At 38.5% G+C, this 27514-nt stretch overlaps 1 protein-coding gene across 4 annotated transcripts in view; it reads right to left on the reverse strand.

The window, feature by feature from the left end:
* Positions 1-4301: 4301 nt before the first annotated feature.
* Positions 4302-27514, reverse strand: part of RC3H2 (ring finger and CCCH-type domains 2) — a 49608-nt gene continuing 26395 nt past the window's right edge. Inside the window, exons 10-21 of one of the 4 annotated variants that reach the window (XM_028107639.2) lie at positions 21138-21446; positions 16896-17110; positions 15664-16097; positions 14890-15060; positions 12522-12638; positions 11948-12161; positions 11416-11500; positions 11077-11158; positions 10860-10994; positions 10503-10610; positions 10257-10405; positions 4302-9622 (exon numbers count right to left, since the gene is read on the reverse strand). In XM_028107639.2, the coding sequence (XP_027963440.1) occupies positions 9427-9622; positions 10257-10405; positions 10503-10610; positions 10860-10994; positions 11077-11158; positions 11416-11500; positions 11948-12161; positions 12522-12638; positions 14890-15060; positions 15664-16097; positions 16896-17110; positions 21138-21446 (2215 nt within the window). In that variant the 3' untranslated portion in view covers positions 4302-9426. Of the gene's footprint in view, positions 9623-10256; positions 10406-10502; positions 10611-10859; positions 10995-11076; positions 11159-11415; positions 11501-11947; positions 12162-12491; positions 12639-14889; positions 15061-15663; positions 16098-16895; positions 17111-21137; positions 21447-27514 lie in introns of all 4 variants that reach the window. The other 3 variants (XM_028107638.2, XM_028107641.2, XM_028107640.2) reach the window with 3 other exon arrangements.

Below are 27514 nucleotides of genomic sequence, written 5' to 3' on the forward strand. Positions count from 1 at the left end.
AACTGAGGGCAGCCTTCAACGAGGAACTGAAGGCCTTCATTCCAACTGCTGGAGAGGAACTGAATCCTGCCAACAATCCAGGAAGTAGGCTTGGGAGCAGACACTTCCCCAGGTGAGTAGGGAGATGACTGAGGCCCCAGCCAACACCTCTGAGACCCGAAGCACAGGACCCAGTGAAGTCACACGCAGATTCCTGACCCACAGAAACTGTGAGATAACAGACGCCGTTACGTTAAGCCGCTAGGTTTTGGGGTAATTTGTCAGGTGACAATAGATAACTAATACAAGAGTTATTCCAATTTTCCTTTTGATTTTGTATCTGTTTTGGTAAATTGTACTTTGAAGGAATTTGTCCATTTTTAAGACTACATAAGTCCAATTTATCCATTTCTTTCAGAGGTAGCCCAAATACACCAATTTATTTGCTCAAAAAAATACGAGAAACAAAAAAACGTTAGTCCACACAAAAATATGTATACAAATGTTCATAGCAACTTTATTTATAATAGCCAAAAATTTGAAACAACCCAAATGTTCTTCAACGGGTGAATGTTTAAACAAAATGGTACATTTGCTACTCAGCAATGAGGAACAAACTATTAATACATGTGACAGTGACAGTTTGGTTGGATCTCAAGGGAATTAGGCTGAGTGAAAAAAGCCAATCTCAAAAGGTTACATCCTGTATAATTTCATTTATACAACATGCTCAAAAGGACAGTTATAGAGATAGAGATAGATCAGTGGTTGCCAGGGCTTAGGGATGAATGAAGATAAGGGAGGGGAATGGATATGAATGTAAAGGAGTAGCATAAGGGATCATTGAGTGAACATTGTTACCTTTTTTTTTTTCAGTTCTGTTATCTTGGGAGTAGTGGTGGTTCTGCAAATCTGTGTGCTAAGAGCTACACACACACACACACACACACACACACACACACACACAAATGAGTACATGTGAAGCTGATGACATCTGAATAAGGTATGTGGATTGTTACAAATGTCAATTCCCTGGTTTTGCTATTGTACTATAGTTATGAAAGATGCTATCATTGGGGAAACTGTGTGAAGGGTGCATGGGTCCTCTAGTATTTTTGTAACTTCCTGTGAATCTATAATTACTTCAGAATATAAAGTTTAAAAGAAAAAAAACCCCAGTTGAACTCATCCAGTTCCTTGGGTTAAGGGGGATGGTACCCCATCCCCTGCCATGGCTCTCCATCCAGTTTTCACTGAGGTTGACTTCTGAGTAAAAACCTTAAGAAAAGGAATATCTCATCATGAAGATATCCAGTGAGGGTGGGGGAAGCCTTTATCCTTAACAAGCAGAAAAGCCCTATGATGGAAGCATGCCTGGCGTGGTAAGCACCTAAGTGGGCAGTGCGGCCATAGCAAAAAACCAGAGAAGAGGCTTTGGCTTTCACTCTGATGGTGATGCATTTGAAGGGTTTTGAGCACAGGAGTGAAATGATCAGACTTCACACTTTAAAGGGATCACTCTAGCTGCTTGAAGGGAGGCAAGGGCAGAAGCAAAGAGAACAGGAGGCCATTCAGGCTAATTCAGGTGACAGATAATTGTGGCTCAGACCTAGGTGGTGAGAAGGGGTCAAATTCTGAATATATTTTGAAGGTAGAACTGGCAGGATTTGTTGCTGGACTAAGTGGGAGGGACAGTGATCTAGGGAGAAGTAACTGAAACGGGGGAGGGGGGAGAGACTGGGGGTGTAGTTTGGGGAGTGGAGGAATCCCAGACAGTCCGTCTTTGACATGTTAAGTTTGAGATGTTTATCAGGGATCCAGACAGGGATGTTGGGCAGCCTGCCCTGCCTAAAACTGTCCACAGTCCTGAGAATTACCACTCCCACCTTACAATATCTCATCAGCTGGTTGTATTATATTCATTCTGGTTGTATTACTCCTCATGATCTAAATTCACCTTTCATTTGTTTTTTGTCTGTGCCTCCAACTGTAATGTAAGTTTCATGAAGTTAGGGACTAGCTCACTCCTGTATCCTTTAGGCCTGGTACGTAGTAGATTCTCATAAAGATATCTGCTGAATGTCTCCGAGAACCATACGGGCCTGAACATTTGCTAACGGATGTTATTCAATACCTCGGCTAAGACAGGTCCCAAATCCATTTTCATTCATTACAGCAGTGGTTCCCCAATTTTTTGCACATTGGAAGCACTCGGGAGCTTTACAAGTACAGATGCCTTGGTCCCACCCCCAGAGATTGTGATTTAATCCGTCTGGGGGATGTTCTGGGCTTTGGAATTTTTATAAAAGATGCCTAGGTGATTGCACCATGCAAGTAAGTTTGGAACCACTGCACTGTGGAACTTTCAATTAAGGTTTTTACCGTCCTCTTTGTCACGGTGCATGCTCATTACTCCAATAGGTACATTAAAGGAGATAAAATCTTCCTGGACTTTCATTTCCTTAAGTTTCCTCTCTTGCTTGGATCCACTATCCCTGGTTTTTCCTCTTCTTCCTGATCTATGTCGTCACTCCAGGGCTTACACAATATTACACGTCTCACAAATATGGCTCTCTTCTCAGCAGTGAGGTCTGGGACTCTAAGCCAAATCTGATCCACTGTCATGTGTAGATGCCTAGTATCGTCTCTCTACAACAAATCCGGTCAATTGCTCTCTCCTGCTTCTCAAATCCACCTGTCTCTCCCTCTCTCCATCCCTGCTGGGCCACGCTCTGAACACTTCTTACCTAGATTGCTGACCTGGCTTCCCTGCTGGTCTATCTCCAGCTTCACCTCACTCTACTACCAAAATGATGTCTTAAACCCCAGATTGTTCAGATCCTCTAACTTCCAAGACTCCCTAAGTTTTTTTATTATGATATTCAATGTCCTTCATAGAGATCCCTATCTACCTCATCCAGCCATGTGAATTCAGGCAAATTTGCTAAGGTGTCTGCCTTGGTTTTCTCATCTGTAAAATGGTGACAGTAATGGTCCTAGATTTTAATATACCTATCTATAGCACTTGGAACTGTGTCTGGAATATGGTAAGTGCTCTAAGAGTTAGTTAAGCTATTCCTTAAACACTCCTTCCACTGTAATACGGCTAAAACAGTTCCAACCCCCACCATCAATCACTACCTTCGGGAGGTAGAACAGACTTGAGTCCTGAATTCGAACTCCGCTACTTTCTAGCTAGGTGGTCTTGGGTAAGTTACTTAACATCTCAGATACAAAATAGGGATCATAAGATCTACAGTGAAGGACTAAGATACAGAGTGGGTTGTTGTGAAGGTAGAGTAGGTGTTCCCCTCTCTCTACCTGGTGACATATTATGCAGCCTACAAAGTCTAGCCTGGGATCATTTCTCAAAGCATCTCCCCTGGCTCACCACCACTACCCCATAGTTTCCTTTCTCAAGTCTCCATACAGCCTACATTAAAACATAGCTCCCTGAGCTGCTGATTCAGATTTGTCTTTCCCGGTTTCCACACTATGAACTTCCAGAGGAAGAGTTCGTGTTTTATTGACGTTTAACCTTAATGACCAGCACACACTGGGGCTTAAAATGTATTAGCTGAGTGAATGAGTACAACTAGTCAGGGCCCAGTGAAAATGGTGTTTCGATCCACTCAGACCATTCATTATCTGTTCGTATTCTGAGGTTCCACAGAAGTGTCTTTGTACTTCTATGACACATTAGTTATGAGCTTGTCCTATTTCATTCCTCCCCTAGATTGTGAACTGCTAGTATTATCTATGTCCTCATCTGCCATATAGAAAGTACTTTATCTGTATTTGAATAATTGAGTTGACTGATTGGATTACAAAATATTTCAACCTCCCTGGTCTATTCATTCTTTCAGATCCTTCCCAGGCATGTATGCATGACGTAGGTGATTATTTATTTGTTTATTTTAAAGATTTTTAATTTTAGGGGTGCCTGGGTGGCTTAGTCGGTTAAGTACCTGACTCTTGGTTTCGACTCAGGTCATGATCTCATGGGTTGTGAGACTGAGCCCTGCATGGGGCTCCACTCTCAGTGGGGAGTCTGAGATTCTCTCCCTCTGCCCCTCCCTCTCAAATAATAAATAAATCTTTAAAAAAAAGGTTTTTAAGTACAACCCCCCCCAATGTGGGACTCGAACTCACAACCCCAAGATCAAGAGTCCCATGCTCTACTAAGCCAGCCAGGCGCCCCAAGGCAGGTGATTATTTAAATCTCAAGGAGTATCCTGGTAGCTTATTTAAGCCAAAAAGTATACCAAGGGTATCAATATAACTAAAATGCACCATGAACTTAATATTGACACTAAAACAACTTTTAAGGTGGACAAATAATTTTATTTTGTGCATGCAAATACATGTCAAGTACTGCAAACTTTTTCCATCAATTTTCTCTCAAACACTGAAAATCATGATGCTCTATTCTGTGAACAGCCAAAGCTAATATCTCTTCACTTCAGTGCTACAGCAAAAACACACAGAATTCACTCTTCGCTATTCACTATCATCACAACCCTCATTGTTCCATCTCTGCCCTCCCCCCATATACAGGCCTTATAAACCCTAGCCTTCCCCCATTTAATCCTATTCCTATAGCACAAAGGGAAACATTACAATTTGGAAATTCAAATTGAAATAAATGGAATAGAATTTATTCCCATATATATTCCCCATTTCATTGTACAGAATTATTTTAAATTATAGTTTTAAATAGAAGCTGAGTATATGCCTTAAAAATGAGCATTAAATCCATCTTAGAGATGGTGCCTGCTTTTTACATGATGGGTGTACACCATCTTTAATTTCATTTACATTTCAATCGAACAATAGATTTGCAAAGAAAATGTCTAATACAGACGTAAAAATATTCACACTAGAGCTTCACAATCGGTTGTACAATTGACAAACAGGCCTCTTTTCCCAAACTTTCCAGCTAAGCAAATTTATAAAATGTAATCAATGCAACAAGAAAAACATTTCTCTTTCACTTCCAGGGAAAAGAATATGCAATAAACAGTATAAATGCAGACAGCAGTTGCTGCAAGCGAACCACGATACTCCCAGTGGCTGTACAGTGGGGATGTGCGGTACAAAGAGAAGCCACATGTGTTGTATCACAACTACAGTATAATTGTTTGCCCAGCTAAGAGAATGCATGCACTTCCATGCCTTGGGTTATAAAGTGAGGCCTAATTCTCGACAGATTGATGGAATATATGCAAATGACCTTGGCTTTTGGCAGTACTAAGTGCAGCCAGTGTCTATGTTCCACTGGTTTGAGGATATTTTTAAAATTTTATTTAAAAAAAGAAAAAAGTTGCCAATTTCGGATTTGGGGAGATAACTGCTCTTGGAGTAGAAATAAGACTCCACTCAAATGTGGGGTGTTCTCATCAGTGGCCTTGACTCCTTGTATTCCCTTGCCAGCAAAGGGATACAAAGAAACTGCTAGTATGAAGGAATAACTAGCAAATGTATTCAATTTATCCAGAAAATGGGATACTCCTTGAGCATGTTCATTTGTGTTCTGCTTGCAGAAGGGGTTCTTATGAAGGAGTTACAGTAAGTGATCCCATCAATACTCTTCAATCACTAAAACACAAGGAAAGTTCTCCCAGGAAACTAATACATAGTTGCAATGCAACTTTTCCCTTTAACTGCTCAGTTACCAATACTGGTGACAGTCTGCTCAGAAAACGACACAGAGAAGCTAGGGAAGAAATATTCAGATTCAAAGTTAAAATCACATGCTGAACCTGATCATTACAATTCCACCCCTGTCAACCAAACAACATGGGCTTTAACATCTAAAATGCAAGAGCAAGCTAGATGGTTTTTAGAATAATGTTTTCAAATGTTTAAATGATCCCATTTTAAATTCCTAGAAATTGCTGTGCATCCTGTGATTTTCTCAAGGCAGCATGTAAAACTGGGATGTGCTTTATATACTTTGAATCAACTCGAAATTTGAGTGAAAGTGACTAGATCCATACGAATAGGGTATTTCAGTTCTCGTATAGGAGGTGAGGTTTCTTTTATTCTCTTGTGAGAGTAAATAACTGTTAGGAAAAAAATCAGTGCCACTGACCCTGTGAAGTACTACCTTCTCTTGAAAATTCTCACACACAAACTCCATGCATGACGCTGGCTTATCAGATGGTACCGAAAGGAAGTCATGGCAGGAAAGGCAAGGGAATCTGCTCTGCTCAGGTACCAACTAAACAAAATACATACATCACTTTCTCAGGTTTTAGAAAATGACCTGGACACTACAAAAGAGACCTACTGAGGCTACATTCACAGAACCTGAATGAGGCACACAGCCTTCAGAGTGGGACTTAGAAATGGAAAAACAAACACAAAAAGTAAAACAAACGCCCCACCATTTTCCCACTTTCCAGACCTCAGACTACTTTTTCTAATTAGACCACAGGCACCATATGCAGTTTAATTACCAGCATTACAACCTTTCCTCTCCTATTGCCTTATATACTGATTTCAAACATATGTACATCACAACATGTTGGTAAAAGGGCCAAATGACAGGGAATGCACCCAATTTTAAAAAGTCACATTCTCGGTCTGATTTATATATGTATTTTTTCCTCCATGACATCAGGGAGTAACTTTTTGAAGAAGGATCAGAAAAATTGCTCTTTCTTCTAAAGGGGCAGAGAACCAATGTCTTTCCTTACGTGAAACCCACCATGAGAAACAGAAGATGGTCACTACACAGATAAACGATGCAATACAGAATAATCCCAACACAGAAACAATTCCTATGTTGTTAGTGAGAACGAGAGTAAGCTTTTAAGAACAGGGAGTTACTGTTTTATGGGATCACCTGCTGCAAGACAAGCATTATTTTAATATAAATGTTCTGAGACATACCAATAAGATTGGCAGGTATATACATACACTGATGCAAAGGTAATTTCACTGGACAAGTAGGCAAACACCTAAGCAGTTTATCCCAAACCCCTCCAGCAGAGCACAACCAAGTTTCAAAATTTCAATTTTAAAATTAAAAAGATAAGGTTAAATACACAAGATCAATTTATGTAGTATATATTCACCCTCAGAACGTGCTGAAGATGTTTTGCGTAGTTCTGTTGCACAGAGGGTTCTTTCCCTGAGGGCACATAAGGAGCTCTCAAACTGTTAATAGGTCTCTATTTTGTAACAAAATAGCAATTTTAAAATCTTAAAAAAAAATACATTACCTTCAACATGGAAGATCTCACTATTTAAATATCCATGAAATAGACATACTGGTTTGCATATCCTTTTTGGAAATACAAACAGCAAATAAAGTACATTGGAAGCATTTTAAATGTAATAAGCGCATATTTATAGAAGGGTTCTGATATAAATTATATAATAATCATGTTCCTGTAATATCCTAGGCTAATTTATAATGTCAGAAATAAGTTAATGTAACATGGTTTAAAACTCTTGTTCCTATTCATTTCAGGTTACAGAGTGAAATAAATAAAATGTTTTGTAGGGAGAGGGACCACTGGCCATGGCAAAAAGGTACAGTACTAACCGAAGGAAACGAAGTCAAGGCTACTGTGCTGTTAGGCTACAAACAAACATCTTCATACATTTGAATATTAAATAAATGTGTAAGATCTTCCATACTGACACCAGAATATCAAAACTACCCCTTTGTTTCTCAGGTATATTTACAACTTATCAGTCACCTTATGAGCATGTTCATTAAGACAGGTATCAAACACCAGTATTTACTCATTCTGATCAAGAAATTTCAGGGAAATGTCAACCCTCCCGCCCCTGGAAATGTGCACAAAACTTTTTATCAAAATCTTATCTGATACAATGCTGTGGTTTTGTAAAACAACTAAATAGCTCAGACGACCAATAACATGATCCTGTTTAAGCATCTTGCTAGCAGGAAAAGCCCTTACATACAGTACACCTGGTGAAAGATCAGCTTGGCTTAAAATATTCCAGTACAGTTTTCAGAGTAAACAACTTCACAGAAGTTAATTAAAAAAATAATAATAAAAGTCAAACTAATCTCAAAGAAACCGGGGGGAAAACAAAGAGACAAACTATAGGTAAGATCACCAGAAAGGAATGCCCAGCTTTTGTTTCCAAATGTTGACTGAAATTTAGGTTTCAGTAAAATACCTCCCACAAATCTGGGGCATGGCTGGTTGAACATACTGCATACTTCCAGATGCCAGGTCCAAACACTTTTCAGTCACATTTAGCAGGGCAGAAATTATTCGTGTTTTTAAGTATGAATAAAGGTTAGCCAATGTTCTATTATTACATGGTTCATAGTCTTATCAACCTAACAGTCAGAAAACAAGGAAAATTAAACCCCAACGTGAAGTAACAATAAACAATATTTAACCGAGATATTGCAATGAACATCCAAATTAATTAGTTTAAATTAAAAAAAAAAAAAAAACCAGCAATACCATCTTGTTAGTCAGTGCAAACGCTACATACAGGGTTTTCTTAAGAAAGCTGAAAGCACCTGATTCTTTTGCCAAGTCATCAGATTCAATAATGTACAGGCTTAAATCTGCATTTTAAAAAACTGCCATTACATTAGTGCATAATTTATCAAAATTGTAAAAACGATTCTGCATAACTTAGGAGAATTTAATATCTAGTACATCAGCTGAAAGACTTAGGCACTTGGTTATATATTTAATTACTTACTTCAACAAGTAGCCTGTGTATAAATATTAACAAAGCAGAAACTATTCTTGAAAAATGGAAAATTAAAAAAAATTTCAATGCTACAGATAAAAGCACTGCACCACACTCCTACATATAATGCAGTAAAGAAAGCTAGTATATAACCCTGTAAAATTCTATGGTAAGAACATCTAACTCCACTCTTCAAAGTAAAAGAAAGAAAGGAAGGAAGAAATAAAGAAGGAAAAGAAAGAAAAAGAAAAAAAATCCATGCAAAGTCCCATGAAAAAGATAAATAAAGCAGCTGGAATGAGATGGAAATTTCTCTCAGCAAAACATAAAATAGAAATAAATAAGTTAATTAAGTCTACTTTCACTAGATGTATCATTGTAGGATCCTGCTAGTTTAATAACTGAGTTGTTAATTTTCTATAGAAGCCATTTAAAATAGGAAATGGCTCAGTTACTGCACCGGATTGCTACAAACTCATAAAAAGCTGCTTGAAGCTTAAGTTAAATGTCCAAATTCCAATCACCTCTGGAAAGTGAACGTGTTACCCTAGTAAAGTAAATTTTCTTTTTTTTTTTTCATAATGCTAATGCAAGAGGGCTTGAAGTATCAAAGAGTCCACAGGAAATGGATGCCCCCAGTAATATCTTTTTTTAAAAAAAATATACATTATATAATATATATTATATATATAAAAAGCTAGTGTAAATGCTTCCATGGTATGGTCACAAATTTGAAAGATGAACCTCCTTTCAGCTGTTAACCATCTTCCCATTTGCAACAGGTTTTAAAAAGTCGTTTTTATCTTCAGACATAACATGAGTTTTCAGAATGAGGTTGCCAACACTGACAGACGTGGTGATGGGAAGGCAACTTGCATTGCTAATGGACACTGGGAGTGGCTGGCTAAAGCAAGAAGTTACCGGCAGAATTGTTTTTTGCTCCTCCCTGGGAGAAAATAAATGACATTGAAAACAAATTAGCTTTAAGTGAAAACTTTAAAGAATAAGTATACATGCTTAATACAAGTTGTAACAACCTTAAGAGCCCCTAGCAAAGGCATGTCTTTATCACTAAAAAGTATCAGCGCTCACTAAAAAAAGTCCCATTTTCCAAAAATTGTATTAAAAAAATTAAAGTACTGGTTAATTTAAGGCCAACAAACTATTAAGTTCAAGACTAACCCATATTTTTGGCAGTAATTACATAAAATGGCAATATTAAATCTAAGAATATCTTAACATGAATTTATTAAAAAGGGAAACCCTACATCTAGGTTTTAATTCTCCATTTTGTCATTTAGAAGTCTGCCTACCAGACTGAGAAAGTATAACCTGATGCTGGAGCATGAGGAAAAACTTTTATCCCAACAAAAAGCAAGTTTCAGGTGACTTAAGTGGGCTACTTTGTTCAAATTTACCTCTTCTTTCCTAAAAATCCAGACTGACCCAATCATTTTCCTATTACATAGGGTCTTCCCCTTACAGGATAAAGCCAAAAATGCATTTAACACTGCATCTATTTCTCTTTAAATATTCACAGCCTATATCCACTGGTTAGGAATTATCTGTCTAACACTCACAGAATCACATGGTCTTCACCTAAACTCTGTCTCTTCTGCTCCAGCGGCTCCTTTTGGTGCTGCTGGACCGGATGCCCATTTTCCACTGCTGTTCCATTCAGCAACTGATCATTTTGAGGACTGATACCAAGCTGTATGTCCAGGATCTCCTAAGAAAATAAAATGTTAATCCTTCACTATGAAAGCACTTTATACTTTCATTTCCAATGGAATAAAGCCTCCTAAATATCTAATTGTAGTACTTACTTCAATTTGTTCACCTTGTCCATCAGGTTCATCAGTATCAAGTGCCGAAAGCTCTAACTCAATATCCCTATCAGGCTTAGTATCGCTTGCATCTTCTGTATAATCACTCTGTAATTAAGAAAAATGCTCATTTTATACCTGTGGAAGCTGGGGTTTCCCTTAGATTAAAATGGGAATCCCAATGATTGAAATAAAGAATTATGTAAGAAATCTGGTACTACAATTTTATTTCTATTCTGAGTTTTAAGAGCAATCATCCACCAGAAAAAGGCACACTAACATGCACTAAGTAATGGCAGAAACCAACAAAACAGCAAACAGCAAATACATTAAGCACGAAGCTGGGAGAAGCTTTACCTCTCCATTTCTCAGTTCAATTTCCTTGCTTAGAAGATTTAAGCTAAGGTGACGGCCTTCATCCAGGGAATTCCACTTCTGTTGCATGGCCAGAGCATTGGCCTCCCTCTGAAGAAGCAATGAGTTACTCTTGGCCTACAGGAAAGGAAAAAAAAAGTAAAGTTAGCTTCTAACTGCCATTTTTTAAGAATTCAAAGCTGAGCAACACAGAGCCTACCTGCTGAAGTTCAATGCTCAAAAGGTCTCCAGTACTGGAATGCTTTCGATGACCAGATAAATCGGTAACAATGAATCGGTCCCTTTAAAGAGAAACATGTTTACAGTTATAAAAATGGAATCAGGAAGCACCTAAAGCAGTAATGGCCATATGCCATACATGTTTTCAGTAACGCATCAACAATGAAAGTTTCAGTTGTCATTCCAAATGTAAATTTTTTCAGAAATTTGTTATATAGCTAAAAGCATACTTCATGAATAATTGGGGGTAGGATCTATACTCTGAGGATAACGTACAGTCTGAGAATAGAGAATCCAAGAGAATTAAGAGTAACATTACCGTTCAATATAGTGTGCTGATGATGTGGCCTCGTTACCATATGAACTCCACCTTGAATCAACAGCATTGACATAAGGAACATAATCTACAGAAATGCAGGAAAAAACAATGATCACAAAAGTGAAAAATCAGTATATAAATGTGAACATATACATATATTTTTAAAGATTTTATTTATTTATTTGAGAGACAGAATGGGAGAGAGAGCATGAGCAGGGCAAGGGGCAGAGAGAGAGGGAGAAGCAGGCTCCCCGCTGAGCAGGGAGCCTGATGCGGGACTTGATCCTGGGAGTCCAGGATCATGATCTGAGCTGAAGGCAGTTGCTTAACCAACTGAGCCACCCAGGCGCCCTGTGAACATATATTTTTAAGAAAAGATCTCTATTTTATCCAACCAGCCATGTTCTTCTGGCTAAACCATTTAATTCTGAGCTGCCTGGGATTATTAATGGATGGAAATGTTCTGTACCTCACAAAATGAGGATTAAAAAGCACAGTGTTAGAACATATCAGTATTAGTAAGGTGGATTACCTGATACACTGATAGGCTTAGTGGCACTTCCTTGGGAAGCAGTGGCCTGGACAGGATCCGTGGTATGGTAACCTGTACGTGAAGATCTGGAAATTGCACCCCATTTTGAGATGATAGGTCCATCACTAAATGGAATTATTGGGTCTTCTTCTTTTGTCCTTCTCTGGGTTTCAAATAAATGCACTCTTCTCTTAACATCTCCACTGTCCAGGTCCTGCATAAACCAAAGAAAATTAATAAAGGGATTGCTGGCAATTACTTCAGCTAGTAATACAGATACATGCTTTCAAAAGACATGTAATTAAGTTTTCTGGTAAATTTAACACTAGCTATAGATCTCTATGGTAATCCAACATCTATTTTAAACCACCGAACTATGCTCAAATAATTTAAACATCAAATGCAATTTATTTCAGACTTACCTAAATATAACTCTGTTGCTTACAGAGGAAGTATATAGCAACAATATGAAGATGAAAGCATTCAATCACTCTAAAACTTCAGTCAACATGCATGATATCCCCCCGCCCCCCCCAAATCATACCATTAATACAGCATTTGAATTAGCAATTACATCTCTGGGTTCTGAATCGATGGCATTTATACAGGAGCCTATGGTGCCACAAGACCAGGGAGAATAATGAGAAAGATGATCTTCTTCAAATTTTGTACCACTCACGGTCTCAGAGAACTGATTGAAAAAAAAAAAAAGCATAGTCAATTAGTACAAATCAAACTTACAAACTTGTAACTAATACAAAGTAACAATTATAGAATATACAGGACTTCATATCAATTAAACCTTCAATAATTAATATAAAAAACTGTCAACAGTAACAAGTAGTATCTATATTCTTTGTGTTTACATTATTCATGAATAGAAAATAGAATGACTTCTGTTTTTACTTTGTTCTTTCAGTACACATAAGAAACCCCTGACCGATACTATCAAAACCAATCAACAAATATTTACAGCATGCCTCGAATATGGACAAGGTACTCCAAAGAATGAAAAAAGCAAAAGAAAACACATACACACACCACAGTCCATAGTGGTAGTTTATCATTCTCTTGAGAAAAGACCAATATGAGACTATGGGAACAGGGGTGCCTGGGTGGCTCAGTTGTTAAGCATCTGCCTTCGGCTCAGGTCGTGATCCCAGGGTCTTGGGATCAAGCCCCGCATCGGGCTCCCTGCTTGGTGGGAAGTCGGCTTCTCCCTCTCCCACTCCCCCTGCTTGTGTTCCCTCTCTCGCTGTCTCTCTGTCAAATAAATAAATTAAAAAATCTTTAAAAAAAAAAACTACGGGAATATAGTGGATAAACCATGCAGGATTAAATTTAAAAAAAAAACACAAAACTATGGGAATATAACGGATAAACCATGCAGGATTAAAAAAAAAAAAAACACTCAAAGGCAGCTTTCTGGAACTAGAAGAAAAAGTGTACAAATTTTAAAGGGACTGTCAGAATTATTATAGGATCAGAATATTAAAGTTGTAATAATCATTAAATCTAAGTTTACTGATTGTACAGATACAGAAAGCCAAGGCCAAAAAGGTTAAATTACTTATACGAAGTCATACTGCTAGCAAACAGCTGAGCTGAGTGTCAGGGAGATAATTTTTTTTTTTTTTAAAGTAATCTCTACACCCAACGCGGGGCTTGAACTCACGACCCTAAGATCAAGAGTCATATGCTCTACCAGCTGAGCCAGCCAGGCTCCCCAGGGAAATACTTATTTCTTGAAGTATAGTATAAAAAAAATGTAAATACATTTTTGTATCAAGCAAGTGGCAACTCATATTACACTGCTGTCAAGATGTTTAGCTGCTTTGAAGAAGTCTTTTTTTTTTTTAAAGATTTTTTAAAAATTTATTTACTTGAGAGAGAGAACGAGTTGGGGAAAGGACAGAGGGAGAAACATATTCCCCACTGAGCAGGGAGCCCAACAAGGGGCTCGACCCCAGAACCTTGAGATCATGACCTGAGCTGAAGGCAGATGCTTAACCAACCAAGCTACCCAGGTGCCCTAAAGGAGTCTGTTTGATGAGAAATTTGGATCTAGTTTAAAAATTCAATGGTTTATTGAAGTATTTATAGATGAAAAAATATGTCTAAGATTACTTCAAAATAATACAGAGGGAAGAAGGGGTACAAATGAAACAAGACTGGCTAAGTAGATAATTAGGGGTGATGGGTAGATGAGGTTTATTATATACTATTCTCTCTACTTTTTATGTGTTGGAAATTTTTCATATAAGATTTTAAGAAGTTTTTTATTTTAGAGGCTGTAGGAATGGGAAATAAACCAAACTAGAGGAATTAAAAAAAAAAAAGGTTTGTTCTACATAAAAAAGTACTGAAAACAACAGGGCACACTGAAATGATCCTAGTACAAAAACTTGTTTTGTAACAAGAACAACAGTTAACAGTGACGGAAAACTGCACAAATAAAACAGTAGGCATTTCTGCACCTTTTGTGAAGTAGGGAAGAAATGCCTCTGCCAGATTTACTACCTGGGCAAATTACTTAATTTCTCTGAGTAAGATTCCTAAAAAAAATAGAGATTTAATACCTGCCCCCTAAGATTTTTGTGAGAATTAAATAAAATAGCATTAGTACAGTGCCTAGCTCAAGTAGGTGCTCAATAAATGGTAGATACAAATCCTATTAAAACCAGAAAAACAATGAGAACTACACTGCTGGAAAGACTCAATTCTTGGTGGGAAGAGGACTGTTGACTTCATGGTCTTCTGAGTCTGACAACGCCTAACTGTAGTGCTCATTACATGCTCAGTGTTCACGGAACTAAGCAGACTCGACTGCACAACAAACCACCGCAAAATGGCCAACACAGCTAAGCCTGGTTTGAAGGAGTGCTCTGAGGTCAGGTGTCTGACCTGTCCTTGCAACATCAAGTGATTAAGACCTTTCTTACATCAGTGCGAAAGTCTACACTGAATAGAGGAGAAGGTGGTGTTGGTGACTGTGTTGCCACAGGAAGAGTTGAAGAGACAAGAGGTGCTTTCTGAGTGTGGTACTGTGCCCACTGCTCTGGCTTTCTTCTTATCTGCTCCTCGCAACTGGTCTTCAAATGACCACAAGGTTCCTAAGGGGGGATAAAAGAAACAATCTTAATCATCTAGGGAGCAGTAAATAAATTTAACTATGCTCTGTGGAAATAATGTTAACAGTTTATTATATCGTTGGGACCAAAAAAAAAAAAAAAAAGAATACAGTAGGGAAGTCACCTTAGCCTGTTCTCCATGCATTTAAATGAAAGGGTTAATATTGAGTCCAGTGATGTTAAAAGTAGTATCCGAGCACTCAGTTTTTCTGGTTTAGGGAAGTCATTTCTCCCTACATGGGGATACTGAAAATAGGCCCTGTCCTATTTTGGAGATTTCTTTTTACTTTCCCCTCAGTTTCCTATCCAAGCATAACATTTATTGAGCATTAATATGTACCAGGTCCCATTCTAAGGGCTTTGCTTTTCTGATTTAATCCTCACAACAGCCTTATGAGGTAGGTACTACTATCACTGCCATCAGACATGAAGAACCTGACAGAGAAGTCATGTAACTTCTGTCCATCACACAATTCATAAGTGGAGGAGCCAGAAACTGTACCAGGGTGGTAGGACACTGAGTGTGACAGCAGGCTCTTACCCACCACACGACAGTAGCGCGCTCCTGTTTCCGTCATCACTTACCCTTGGTAAAGGCACACTTGTCCTTGGCTCGCTTGGTGGCTGACAAGCCACGGAGTAATACGCATCTAGTGAGTTGTATCTGTCTCGCAAGGATGCCTGGTAAACAGACGAGGGCATCACATCCATTGGAGGTAAGGAACTGCTCCGAATAATGTCGTCTCGCGGGTAAACCGGTGGGCGCCAGATGCGCCTGCTGTCGTACACGGGCGCGTACATTCCAGAAGGTACTGGAGGAACTGGTCCATATGGCTGCGGAGGAGGGGGCTGGTAAGGAGAAGAACTCATTCGATCTCGAGGGGAAAATGTGCTGTATTGATCAGCATATGGCATAGAAGCAGGCGGGAGGGAGGACTCTGGAACATGACTGGACCTCACAAAGCGAGGAACACAGGGAGCCACACCGGCCGGCACCGTTGGAGGGGGTGCGTAGTAGCCTTGAAAATCAGAAAGAGGAATACTTAATGTAATCTTAGTAAAATCCAACATTTTACAAAGGTTTAAGTCTAAGGCAGCCTTTAATGTGGGAAAATAAAGTAAGCTTTGAACCTTACTTAATTACCCCTGCTTTAGAAAGAAACTACATACTTTCAAGATGTAACTACTATATGAAAATCATTAAAGTTCACTATTTTGTTAAACTGCTCCTCAAAAACGCAAGACAGAGCTATTAACAGATGGCTGGTAAGTTTCCTTCTAGGGCATCTATTGCCACAGGTTTTGGATTAAGTAATTAGTTACATTATTGACTCCTAACTTTTGGGGAGCAGAGATTAAAGAGCTTTCAAAATCTGTAAGTTGTGCATCATCTTTCCAAAAGTATACATAAGTATATATAAGCCAAACATTCTGCAAACTGTTTCAAGAGATTCACAAAACTCCCTGAAGTTCATCCATGGACCCTAAATTTGATGCATGGGAAGGAGAATCTTAAAACTACGGGCATGTAGAATCATCGATTCTTAGGGCAGAAAGAAAACTTAGTCCAAAGCATTAATTTTTTTTTTAGTAGGCTCCATACCCAGCAAGGAGCCCAACACAGGGCTTGAACTCATGACCCTGAGATCAAGACCTGACCTGAGATTGAAAGCTGTATGCTTAACCGAGCCACCCAGGCACCCCTGTTAATTTCTTAATGTAGATATTCTAGGTAAGTGATTCACTTACTTACCTAAGGACAAAAAATGTTATATCACAGTTTGTTTTTTTTCTTAGAACTATCTAAAATTACTTACCTGTCTGTGGGTACTGTGGGACTTCAAAGGGTATCTGAGTCCTTGGATCTTGAAAATACTGAATGTTTTCAGAATGCTGAGGATATACTGGTACTCTAGTTATAAATGGGCTGGATTTTGGAGGCACAGAATTCAGCTCTGTTCCAACATTAGAAGGCCCAGCTGAGGTAGCCGCTACATTACTTACAGGAGTCTTGGGTGGAGAGCCAATTTTACTGGAGAGATAATTTATCAAGAACAAAGAATAAATCACTGTCTGTAACTGTTGTCTTCCTCAGAAGGAATTTTTCACAAAATTATATAGTGAAACCATTAACAGGAAAAACTTTAGGTACTTCCATAGCGAAAAATTAGGCAATGAATTCCATTGCCACCTTCCACTGCTCATTCATAGAATCATAGTAACAGATCTCATATTCTGGCAAAGGCAAAAAGAAATGCAAACAAATCCCAGGCACTAATGTGACCCATCAATCCCTTTTTACTCATTCTTAAACAACACATTTTTCCTAGAGAAAATAAAAAAAATTACTGTTCAAGAAGTTCTCAACAGAAACAATATACAGTTAACCCTTGAACAACACAGGTTTGAAATGCACAGGTCCACTTACATGCAGATTTTTTTCAATGAATACAGTACTATAAATGTATTTTCTTCACGTTTTCTTTTTTTTAAATACTTTTTTTTTTTTTAAGTAAACTCTACCCTCAATGTGAGGCTCAAATTCATGACCCCGAGATCAAGAGTTACATGTTTTACTGAGCCAGGCACCCCTCCTTATGTTTTCTTAATGACATTTTCTTTTCTCTAGCTAACTTTACGGCAAGAATACAGTACATAGTATATATAACTAAAAAATCTGTGTTAATCAACAATATGTTATCGGTAAGGCCTCTGGTCAAGAGTAGGCTATTAGTAGTTACGTTTTTGGGAAGTCAAAACTTGCACTCGAACTTCGGACTGCACAGGGGTTGTGTTGTTCAAGGGCCCACTGCAGTCCACCAAAATTCTTTGGGACAAAGAAGACAGACATGTAAAAGAAAGGTTGTTCTATTAAGAGCTAGACAGACATTCTGAAATGTAAACTCCTTGAGAAAAGGCCATTTTTGTCCTTTTGGGGAGGAAGGGGCAGAGGGAGAGAGAGAGAATCTTAAGCAGGCTTCAAACGAGAGAATCTTAAGCAGGCTCCAAACCCAGCAGAGAGCCTGATGTGAGGCTAAATCTCACAACCCTGAGATCGAGACCTGAGTCAAAATCAAGAGTTGGACGCCTAACCCACTGAGCCACCCAGGGGCCTCATTTTTGTCCAGTTTGTTAATTGCGGTCTCTCCAGATTTTTGTTAAGTGTTATATCTACAAGAATTCCTGGCACACAGTAGTTACTCAGTAAATATCTGTTGAATAAATGAAACAGTTCCTGCCACATAGTAGGTAGTCAGTAAATAACTAGTGGATGATCAAAATGCCAATATATGTTACTCATTAAACTGAATACACAAACTTTTTATTATTTTTTTGAACAAAGGATTTTCTTTGTTGAGTCACCAAGCAATCAGCTCCAGGGGATCTCATCATGGCTTTCTTATGTCCTATTAAGAAGTCCAACTTTAGGGCACCTGGGTGGCTCAGTCAGTTAGGCATCTGCCTTTGGCTCAGGTCTTGATCCCAGGGTCCTGGGATCGAGCCAACATTGGGCTCCCTGCTCAGTGGGGAGTCTGCTTCTACCCTCTCCCTCTGCCCCTCCCCCCTGCTTATGCTCTCCCTCTCTCAAATAAAATCTAAAAAAAAAGTCCAACTTTAAGAGCTTAGATATGTGGTGGCTCCAGAAAATGCACTTGTTAATGATGCAGGAATTCAGTATGCTGCATCCCAAGTAGAGTAGAGGGTTTTTCTCAAACTAGAGAAGCCCTTTTAAAGCTAGAATATAAACAAGGAGTATGGGCTGCTTTTAAGTCTAACACAGCAGATTAGTCTAGCAGATGTTTACTTCTATGTGTAAAATGAAAATAACTAAGGAACTGTGGGTAATAATAGTAGATACAAATTTACTGACTTACAGTTTGAAGATATTTTAGGGCTATGTTTATTCTTTGCAGTTAAAGGCAACAAGGAAAATACTTAGGATTTCCTTTTAACAGTAATATACTAACTTTTATTGAGCAATTATTGAGCACATTCCAGGCACTATGCAACGTGCCTTACACAGGTTTTCTGGTCCTTCTATATGAAAATGTTATATACTATAAAATTTGGTAAGTACTTTGAAATGGCAAAGTTTTAGACTTGTCAGCAAAAAGGTATCAAAATCCATGACAAGATTCACAGATTCACAGCCTCATGAGATTGTGTAAACTATCTGTAAAAATCAGACTTAAGGAAAACGCTAGCCTTCGGTCACATTCCAGTCAGGCAGCTAGATTCCTACAGCTGTAGCCTATAGGACTTTCAGGATTCTATGCTCTTCTGCAGCATGCCTCTCCTGCATACACGATTTTGCCTGTGATGCTTGCTGTACTGAGGAGTCCTTCCTTCCCAACTATCCATGTTTCTGGAACTAGCTCAGGTATTCTCTAAGGAGCCTTCCACAATAACTTCCTGCAGAAGCCACCATCTAGTAATACTTGGAACACAACTGCATTATAGTACCTCTCAGAATATATTATATGGTCTGTTTACATCTGCATCCCAAACCACACTGTAAGACCCATCTTAGAAGCAGGGAGTAGTATTATCTAGTTCATTTTCATTACATTTCCACCAAGTGGCTGGTTTTGGGCACATGGAAGATCCATAATTTTTGAATGAATGATTCAGATTTTTTAAAAGTTTTCCCTACTCTTATTATCATTTAAAAAAATTGAGATATAATTTACCTTTTGAAAGTATACAATTCAGTGATGTTCTGTATATTCACAAGGTTGTACAAGGACCATCACCACTAATCCTGAGACACTTCCATCAGCCCTGAGAGAAATCTCTCCTTGTTAGCATTCACTCCCCAGCCCCTGACAACAACTCATTTACTTTCTGTCTCTATGGATTTGCCTCTTCTGGATAATGACATAAATGGAATTCTGTAATATATGGCCTTTTATATCTAACTTCTTTCACTTAACATAGTTTTCAAGGTTCATCCATATTGTAGTATGTAGTACTTCACTCCTTTTTTATGGCTGAATACATTCCACTGTATGGTTATAAAACAGTTCTACATTACCTTGCCAAAACCCTTCAAAAGCTCGTTTTCTAAACACATATCTAACACAAGGTCTCCATAATCTGGCGCCAACCTATCTATCTAAACTTATTTTAACCAGTCCCTAACAAAACTTTCAGTTCTAAAGGGCTGGTCTCTTCAATATTCCATATAATTACCTAGTATTACATTATCATATTACATATAATTTCCTAGAAGGCATATAATAAACACTGATAGGAGCAACAAAATCTGAACATGTTAAAACTCAGATTTTAAGACCCTAAAACAATAGCAAAGCATGAGATTTTAGAGGTGGAAGTAACTTTTCAGATTGTTAGAAAGTTGTAAAACTTTTTTCTTAAAGCACCAAAACCTTTTCTTATGCTGAAACCCAACAATATTGGTAATAATAATAACAGATATTTATTGAGTGCTATTTGGCAGGCATCGTTCAAAGCATCGCACTTAATTCACAAATCTGCACAACCAACATATGTAGTAGTTGCTATTATTGTACAAATTTTATGGATGAGTAAACTGAGGAAGACAGATTAATTGGCCTAAGATCAAACAGCTAGAAAACAGTGAGCCAGAATTTGAACCCAGAGAGTTCGGCTCCCAAGAGGCCCCTCTTAACTACCACACATCATTATAGAGTACAAAGAGGAATTGTTCTGACTGCAGCAAAGGCTGGAGGCTCACCTTGCTTAGGTTTCTATTTAGTTCCTTTCTGGCACTTCTATGGACTCAATTCTAAAGTTCAAAGAAGTGTGGGAAAAAAAAAAAAAAACAATTCTGGCCCAGCCTCTTTAGTTTATAGTCGAGGAAAACAAAACCCAGAGCTGAAGTGACTTTCTAAGGTCACAGAGCTATTCAACTGCAGAACCAGGACTAGCACTCAAATTTTTTGGCATTTAGTGCTTTTTCTACTATGTGAAACATTCTGCATAAAAATTCTGATTAACTTCTTTTCCATAGGATAAATAAAAATACTCAAGCATTTCTAAAAAACTCACAGTAACCATTTTTACCTAATACTTACTTTTCAGTGACAGATTCTGCAGAAGGCCCAGTAGCATTCTGACCATTAGTGCCAACCTTCCCCACCTTCTTCACAGTCTCCAGAGCTCTTAACGTACTGTCAGTACTACGTGGGATTAGCTGGGAAACACTGTTTTCTGCATTTGAAATTCCGTTTGTACTTGGAACAATTTTCCCCGTTGTTTCAGTACTTCCTATGACAGAAATGACATTTCCGGCTGTGGTTGTGACAGTGTTGTTTACACCAACTTTATTTAGAAGAGGAAATGTTCTTACAGTTGCATTGATCTTTTTGTTCCTTAATCGATACCTGTTTCAAAAACAATCAACATATCAGTGAATATTTCACTAAATCTTACCCTGAAAGGAGAAAAAAAGAAGACAATGGGAAAAGATTTAAATAGGAGGAACACCTTTAAAGAAAAGTTTCTTCAGCTAAATATCAAATACAGTCTACATCAAACTCTGCTGTGATAGATGCCACATTAAAATACATATGCCCCCCCACAAACATATATGTAGGCACGTAATTAATACAGCAAGCAAAATACACATGTATTCAAAGAAGCCTTTTGAGGGAATAAGAAGAGATTCTTTTGAAAATTTTATATAATTGGAATATAAAGTACATTATATAAAAATGAAAGGAACCATACCAAATTTATTTAGCAATGCAAAATGAAGAGAAAAGGTATGAAAAAGTTGGCAAAATTCTGTTATTACCAAATGATGAGAGCATTATATAAATTAAAAAAAATTATGAAACCAAAACTCATTCTTAAACACTATACCAAAATATGAAAATTTAGTATATTTTTCAGATTAAGTTTATGCCTTAAGTAAAAAGGATTTTGATTAAAGACTTTTCCGATATTAATTTCAGGGTTTTATTTATATAACAGGTGTTATTTATATAACACTCTTAATATATAAAGCAATTTGATCTTGGAGTCCATTTAAGAAAATTTGTTTCCACTTGTACAATTCAAAAACTTCATTATAATGTAGTCCTAGTCAATGTTTCGTCTAATACTTTAAAGTGATGAACTATTACACGAATAGAAAAACGACTACACACATTTGAAGTCATAATTACATATGCCTAAATTAATCTGATATTAATGTTATACATAAGCAAACATGGTAATTAAATATAAATAGCGTTAGTGATGAGCAATGCCTTCACAATCCCCTCCCTCTCAGCCCATCAGTATCTACAAACAGCCTCATTATTCAATCCTGCTCTTTTCCCTCCCTCCCACTCCCCCCCCCACACACACTGAACAGAGGCATGTGGAGCTCAATAAAAGACAAGTGTCCCCGGACGAGACTGGCTGAGGATGCAGTGACAGAACACAAAGTTAAAAAAAAAAGAAGACAATAGTTATAGCCAATCTATATATGTCATCTCAGAGATTCTGGGGAACCACCGATTATGAGTAGGGTACAAGCAGACCTATATTTTAGAAAGGCAGTTTGGTGATGTGGAGGGGCCTGCACTTTCCTCAACATGCTCTCTGAAACCTGCTCTTCATTCTTCATCTCAAAGGTTCTTGCACAAAATACCCAGCTGCTCCTTGCTTTCCATCCTCAAAGGACAAATCTCAGCTATCCTTAAGATTACTCTGGCAGGCAAAAAACAAAGGTTTAATTGTGAGTACCTTAAAAGAGAAGAGTTGTAAGAAGTAAAACCTTAACTAAGGGAGGTAAAGTAAGTGACAAGTTCAGGATACATACTGGACTTCTAGCAACTAGGCAGCTAAAGACTTGGGCTTAGGATCTGGACCTCACACTTGAAAACAGCCACTTATTTCCTATTCTTTTAAAATCATCTTTGAGCTCCCTGAAGTACTTACTCCCTGACTTACCCAGCTTTGAATCCACTATCTACCATTAATTCCTCCCTCGTAAGTACCTTCAACTCCCCCTGTTGGAACTCACCTGGTAAAACCCTATAATCTGATTCTTCACTTATTCTCTTATTCTGGGCCTGCTCCCTGGCAGCTGAATGTTGGTGGAGAAAAACTATGCCATCATGCTCTCTAGACTCCCTTCAAAATTATGATCAATTTTTTAAAATGGCCAAGCAATACATTAATACACTTCTCTACTAAATTCACTTTCCCATCTCTCACATCTTTTCCACCTCCACTCTCCACAGCTCCTCCACCACTGATGATACTGCCTCCCACTTCAGAGAAAATAGTTGAAACCAGAAGAGAATGACTTCTTTCACCACCAAGTCCAGTAACCCTCCTGCATCTGTAACTACATGCTCCTCTGAAAAAGGGATGAAGAGCTCCTGCTCCTAACTCAGGCCAATCTTGCCACTTGGGTTCTACCAAGGGCCCATCTCCACTTGAGCCCCAGGTCCCAAGCCCATCTGCCTTTGCAAAGACTCCACTCCTGTAATGATCTGTTGTTCTAGGGCACCATCACCTCATTCAGGTGTCTCCTTACATGTCATATCCTCTGTGATACCTTCCGAGACCATCTTATCTAAAATATCTCCCCTTTCCCAATCGTTCTTTCTCCATACCTTGTGTTATTTTTCTTCATGGCACAGATCAGTACCAGATATTATGCTTTCTAATTATTTGCTTTGTGTCAATATTCTCTACTACAATGTAAGCCCCATGAGAGCAAGGATTTTTGCCTTTCTTACCCACCACTCTACCTTCAGCACATCATACAGTGCCTGTGCATACTACGTGTTCAATAAATATTTGCTGCATGAATGTGGAGTAAGCCTCTAACTTCATATGGCCAAGAGAACGAACTACTGATTCTCTACCCCAAAAGCATTTCCCATCTCAGTAAAATACACTACTTGGTTATGCAGGTCCCAAACCTTGGAGTCATTCTTGATTTTTCTCTTTTAAGTCCACATTCAATCTATCAGTTCTATCAACCTTACTTCTGAAATACATCCCCAATCTGATCACTTTTCATCATTTTCATTACTATGGTCCTAGGACCAAGATACCAATCTTGTGCCTGAACCACTGTAGTAATTTAATTGGTCTCCAGCCATGCAGACACTTAGTGACATTTCTATGACAAAATTAAAATCTCATTGTTGTGGGTTGGCTGGCTGGCTCAGTTGGTAGAGCATGCGACTCTTGATCTTACCAGGCTCCTGAGTTCAAGCCCCATGTTGGGCATAGAGCTTACTTAAAAAATAAATAAGATTTGGGGCGCCTGGGTGGCTCAGTTGTTAAGCGTCTGCCTTCAGCTCAGGTCAGGATCCCAGGGTCCTGGGATGGAGCCCTACATCGGGCTCCCTGATCCACGGGAAGTCTGCTTCTCCCTCTCCCACTCCCCCTGCTTGTGTTCCCTCTCTAGCTGTGTCTGTCAAATAAATAAAATCTTTAAAAATAAATAAATAAGATTAAAAAAAAAAAAACCCTCATCGTTGCATTTGAATAAAACCCTACAATGGCTTCCAAATTCCTCACCGTGGTCCATAAAGCCAGTATGATCTGGCCCTTGCCTACCTCTCCAATCTTATCTTTTGTTGTTCTTCTCATTCTCCATCTTCCAGACACACTGGTCTTGTTTCTAGTTCTCACGCATGCCAAGTTTGTTTCCACCTCAGACATTCTTAAAGTATTTTATCAGTAACTGAAATTGTTTACATGTTTACTGTTCTTCTTCCTCCACTATAAGCATCTCAAATAGTACCTGGCACTTAACAATCATTTTTATAAATATTTGTTGAACTGGTTGATCCCAGGCTTTTGACACTCTCCAGAATGCAGCAACTCTTGGAAACACGATTCTAATACTCAGGAGACTGTTGGGAATTTACATTTAGTTTGGTTAGAGAGATGCATAGTAGTGAAAGCAGGCTGGAGTAAAATTTATTTAAGTAAAACAAATATTTGCTCCTGGTGTATTATGTGAAATAAGACAAAGGTTCTACCCTCAAAAACTCAGAGATAGGTAGCAACATGTATTTTTTTAGCCAATAGGGTAGTGACATCTTCCACTTCCTTAATCCTTTGTATCATCCCGTTTTTTCTTCTTTTTTCACACAGCAACAAGGACTGTGAAGCTGGTTGGAAATAGGAATCGTAGATTATTTGCTCTTTCAACATAAATGTACTGAATTTACGTATCCGATACTTGCTAAGTGAAAAAAATATCAAGATTAATTACCCATAGGATAAATGAAGTCCAGTGAAAATACACACATGCAAATAAATAATTGCAGTATGACAAGAGAACTGGATGTTATAAAGTATAAAGCACTACACCGGCACAGTGAAGGAAGCAACTAACACTGCCTGGGAAGTCAGGATCCTCAGAAGGAAGTTGACATCTGAGTATGACTAGGAACAGGAGCTCTCCAAATAGAGAAGAGAAAAGCATATGATATAGAGGAACAACATGTGCAAGGGAAAGAATGAAAGAATTTGTGTAGTAGTAAACAGTGATTAACAAGATGTACCTTAAAAAAATAAAGACTGCAAAAGGTAGAGTAAGGCTGGAAAGCTAGATTAGGACCAGATCCTGTGATCTCCTGAGGAACCAATTTAGAATGTAAAACAGAAGATGGACATGATTAGATGCTTACTTGCCAAAGAAAATCTTGGTAGCAATGAAATAGCCAGGTTGAATATAAGGAGATGCCAGGTTAAAGGCCATTATAGTACTAAATGGATAAATTGGGTAAACACATGTGAAACACTAAAAATGGTACCTGACACCAAGAGGGACCAATTAATTTGGCTATGATTATTATTTTTATACTACTACTGTTATAATTTCAGACAAGAGATAATAAAATTCTGAAGTAGGTAATGGAGATGGAGAGTAGAAAGCAAGCTTGAAGATATAAGAGATAAAATGGATTTTCAGCTGGGGTACCAGTTATGGGTGGAATGGCAATGAAATCAGTTTCTCCTCTTTGTTAAGTCTAAGTACACCCAAGCAAGGTCCCCTAAAAAGTTCTACTTTCACTAAGAAGCTCTATTTCAGGTATGGGCAAGCTCAATAGATCTCCTAGAGTCTCAAAAACCAGCCCAATGTAAAACTCTATATTACAGAGATGCTCAGACTGGGTGCAAACAGCATCTTTTTGTCTTAGGACTCCTACAACCTCTCTAAGCTCTTCCAGTAGGGGGAAAAACAGAGAAGAGAAGCATGTTTCTACTCTTCTTTTTAATGCACACACACATATCATCTATCATATTGCTGCTGCTGTGGAGCTCATTATATACAGGACCCAGTGCTAGCAACTGAGGAGAGGAGACCGTAATCAACAAGATGGATACAGTCCATTGAACTTACACAGCAACAAGGCAAACAGTCAACAGATCAGGGGTCAGCAAGCTACCTCTTGTGGGCCAAAATTGCCTGTCTGTTGTAAATGAAGTATATAGCTATGCCCGTTTTATGCACTATGGTGGCTTTTTTGCTACAATGGCAGAATTGAGTGGTTGTGACAGTTCACTGCATGATCTGCCAAAATGAAAATATTTACTATCTGGACCTTGACATAAAAGTTTGCCAACCACTAAAATTTACCATTAAGTTAACCATAATTTTGATAAGCATGATAAAGAGGAACCTGGTTTAGTATGTAATATTGGGAAGACCCCCCCAAAAAAGTGAAGGATAAGCTAGGCAAAAGAAAAGCTCCAAAGGCAAGGCCCCAAGGAACAGCATGATGTAGAAGACCTGAGGTGGGAAGGAACATGATGCATTCCAGGCACTGTCAGAAGGTAAGCGTGGCCTGACTACAGAATGTAATTCAGGAGCACTGATGAGATCAGAAAGGTAGGCATATAGATGATGCAGGGTCCACAATCTAGATTTTTTAACTTTATCCACAGGGTAAGGAGAAACCACCTGCTTCTCATTATCTGCAATGAGCTTAATGTATAAAGTTCTCCCTGTTTTGTGGGGAATGATGGGGTTGGGGGTAGGCAACAATAGCTGTAAGACGACTAGTTAGAAGGCAATGGCAGATCGAGAAAAGGGGATGATAATTTAGACTATAAGGATGGAAAGAAGAATTGAGAAACATACAGGCAGGAAGCTGAACTGACTTGTTGAATAAGACAAGCAGGTGAGAGAAAGGTGACAAAAATGGTACCTTTAACATGGTATGTATAACTGGCTAGACAGGGTACACTGGGGGAGAGCAGAATGAAAGGTGGGAGAGGATGTATGGGAGGAGAAAATTAGCTCAACTTGAGCTTCAAGTGTTTAAAAACAAAAGGGAGATGTCTACTAAGAGCTGATACACAGGCTGCTTCAACAGAAAGGCTGGAATCAATTTTTTGGCAACAGGGGTACCTGAGTGGCTCAGCTGGTTAAGTGTCTGCCTTCGGCTCAGACCATGATCTTAGGGTTCTGGGACCTGGCCCG

The sequence above is a fragment of the Eumetopias jubatus genome, unplaced genomic scaffold (assembly GCF_037043125.1).
Source record: "Eumetopias jubatus isolate StellerSeaLion01/CBP00866 unplaced genomic scaffold, mEumJub1_p1.0 scaffold_15, whole genome shotgun sequence".
NCBI lineage: Eukaryota > Metazoa > Chordata > Mammalia > Carnivora > Otariidae > Eumetopias > Eumetopias jubatus.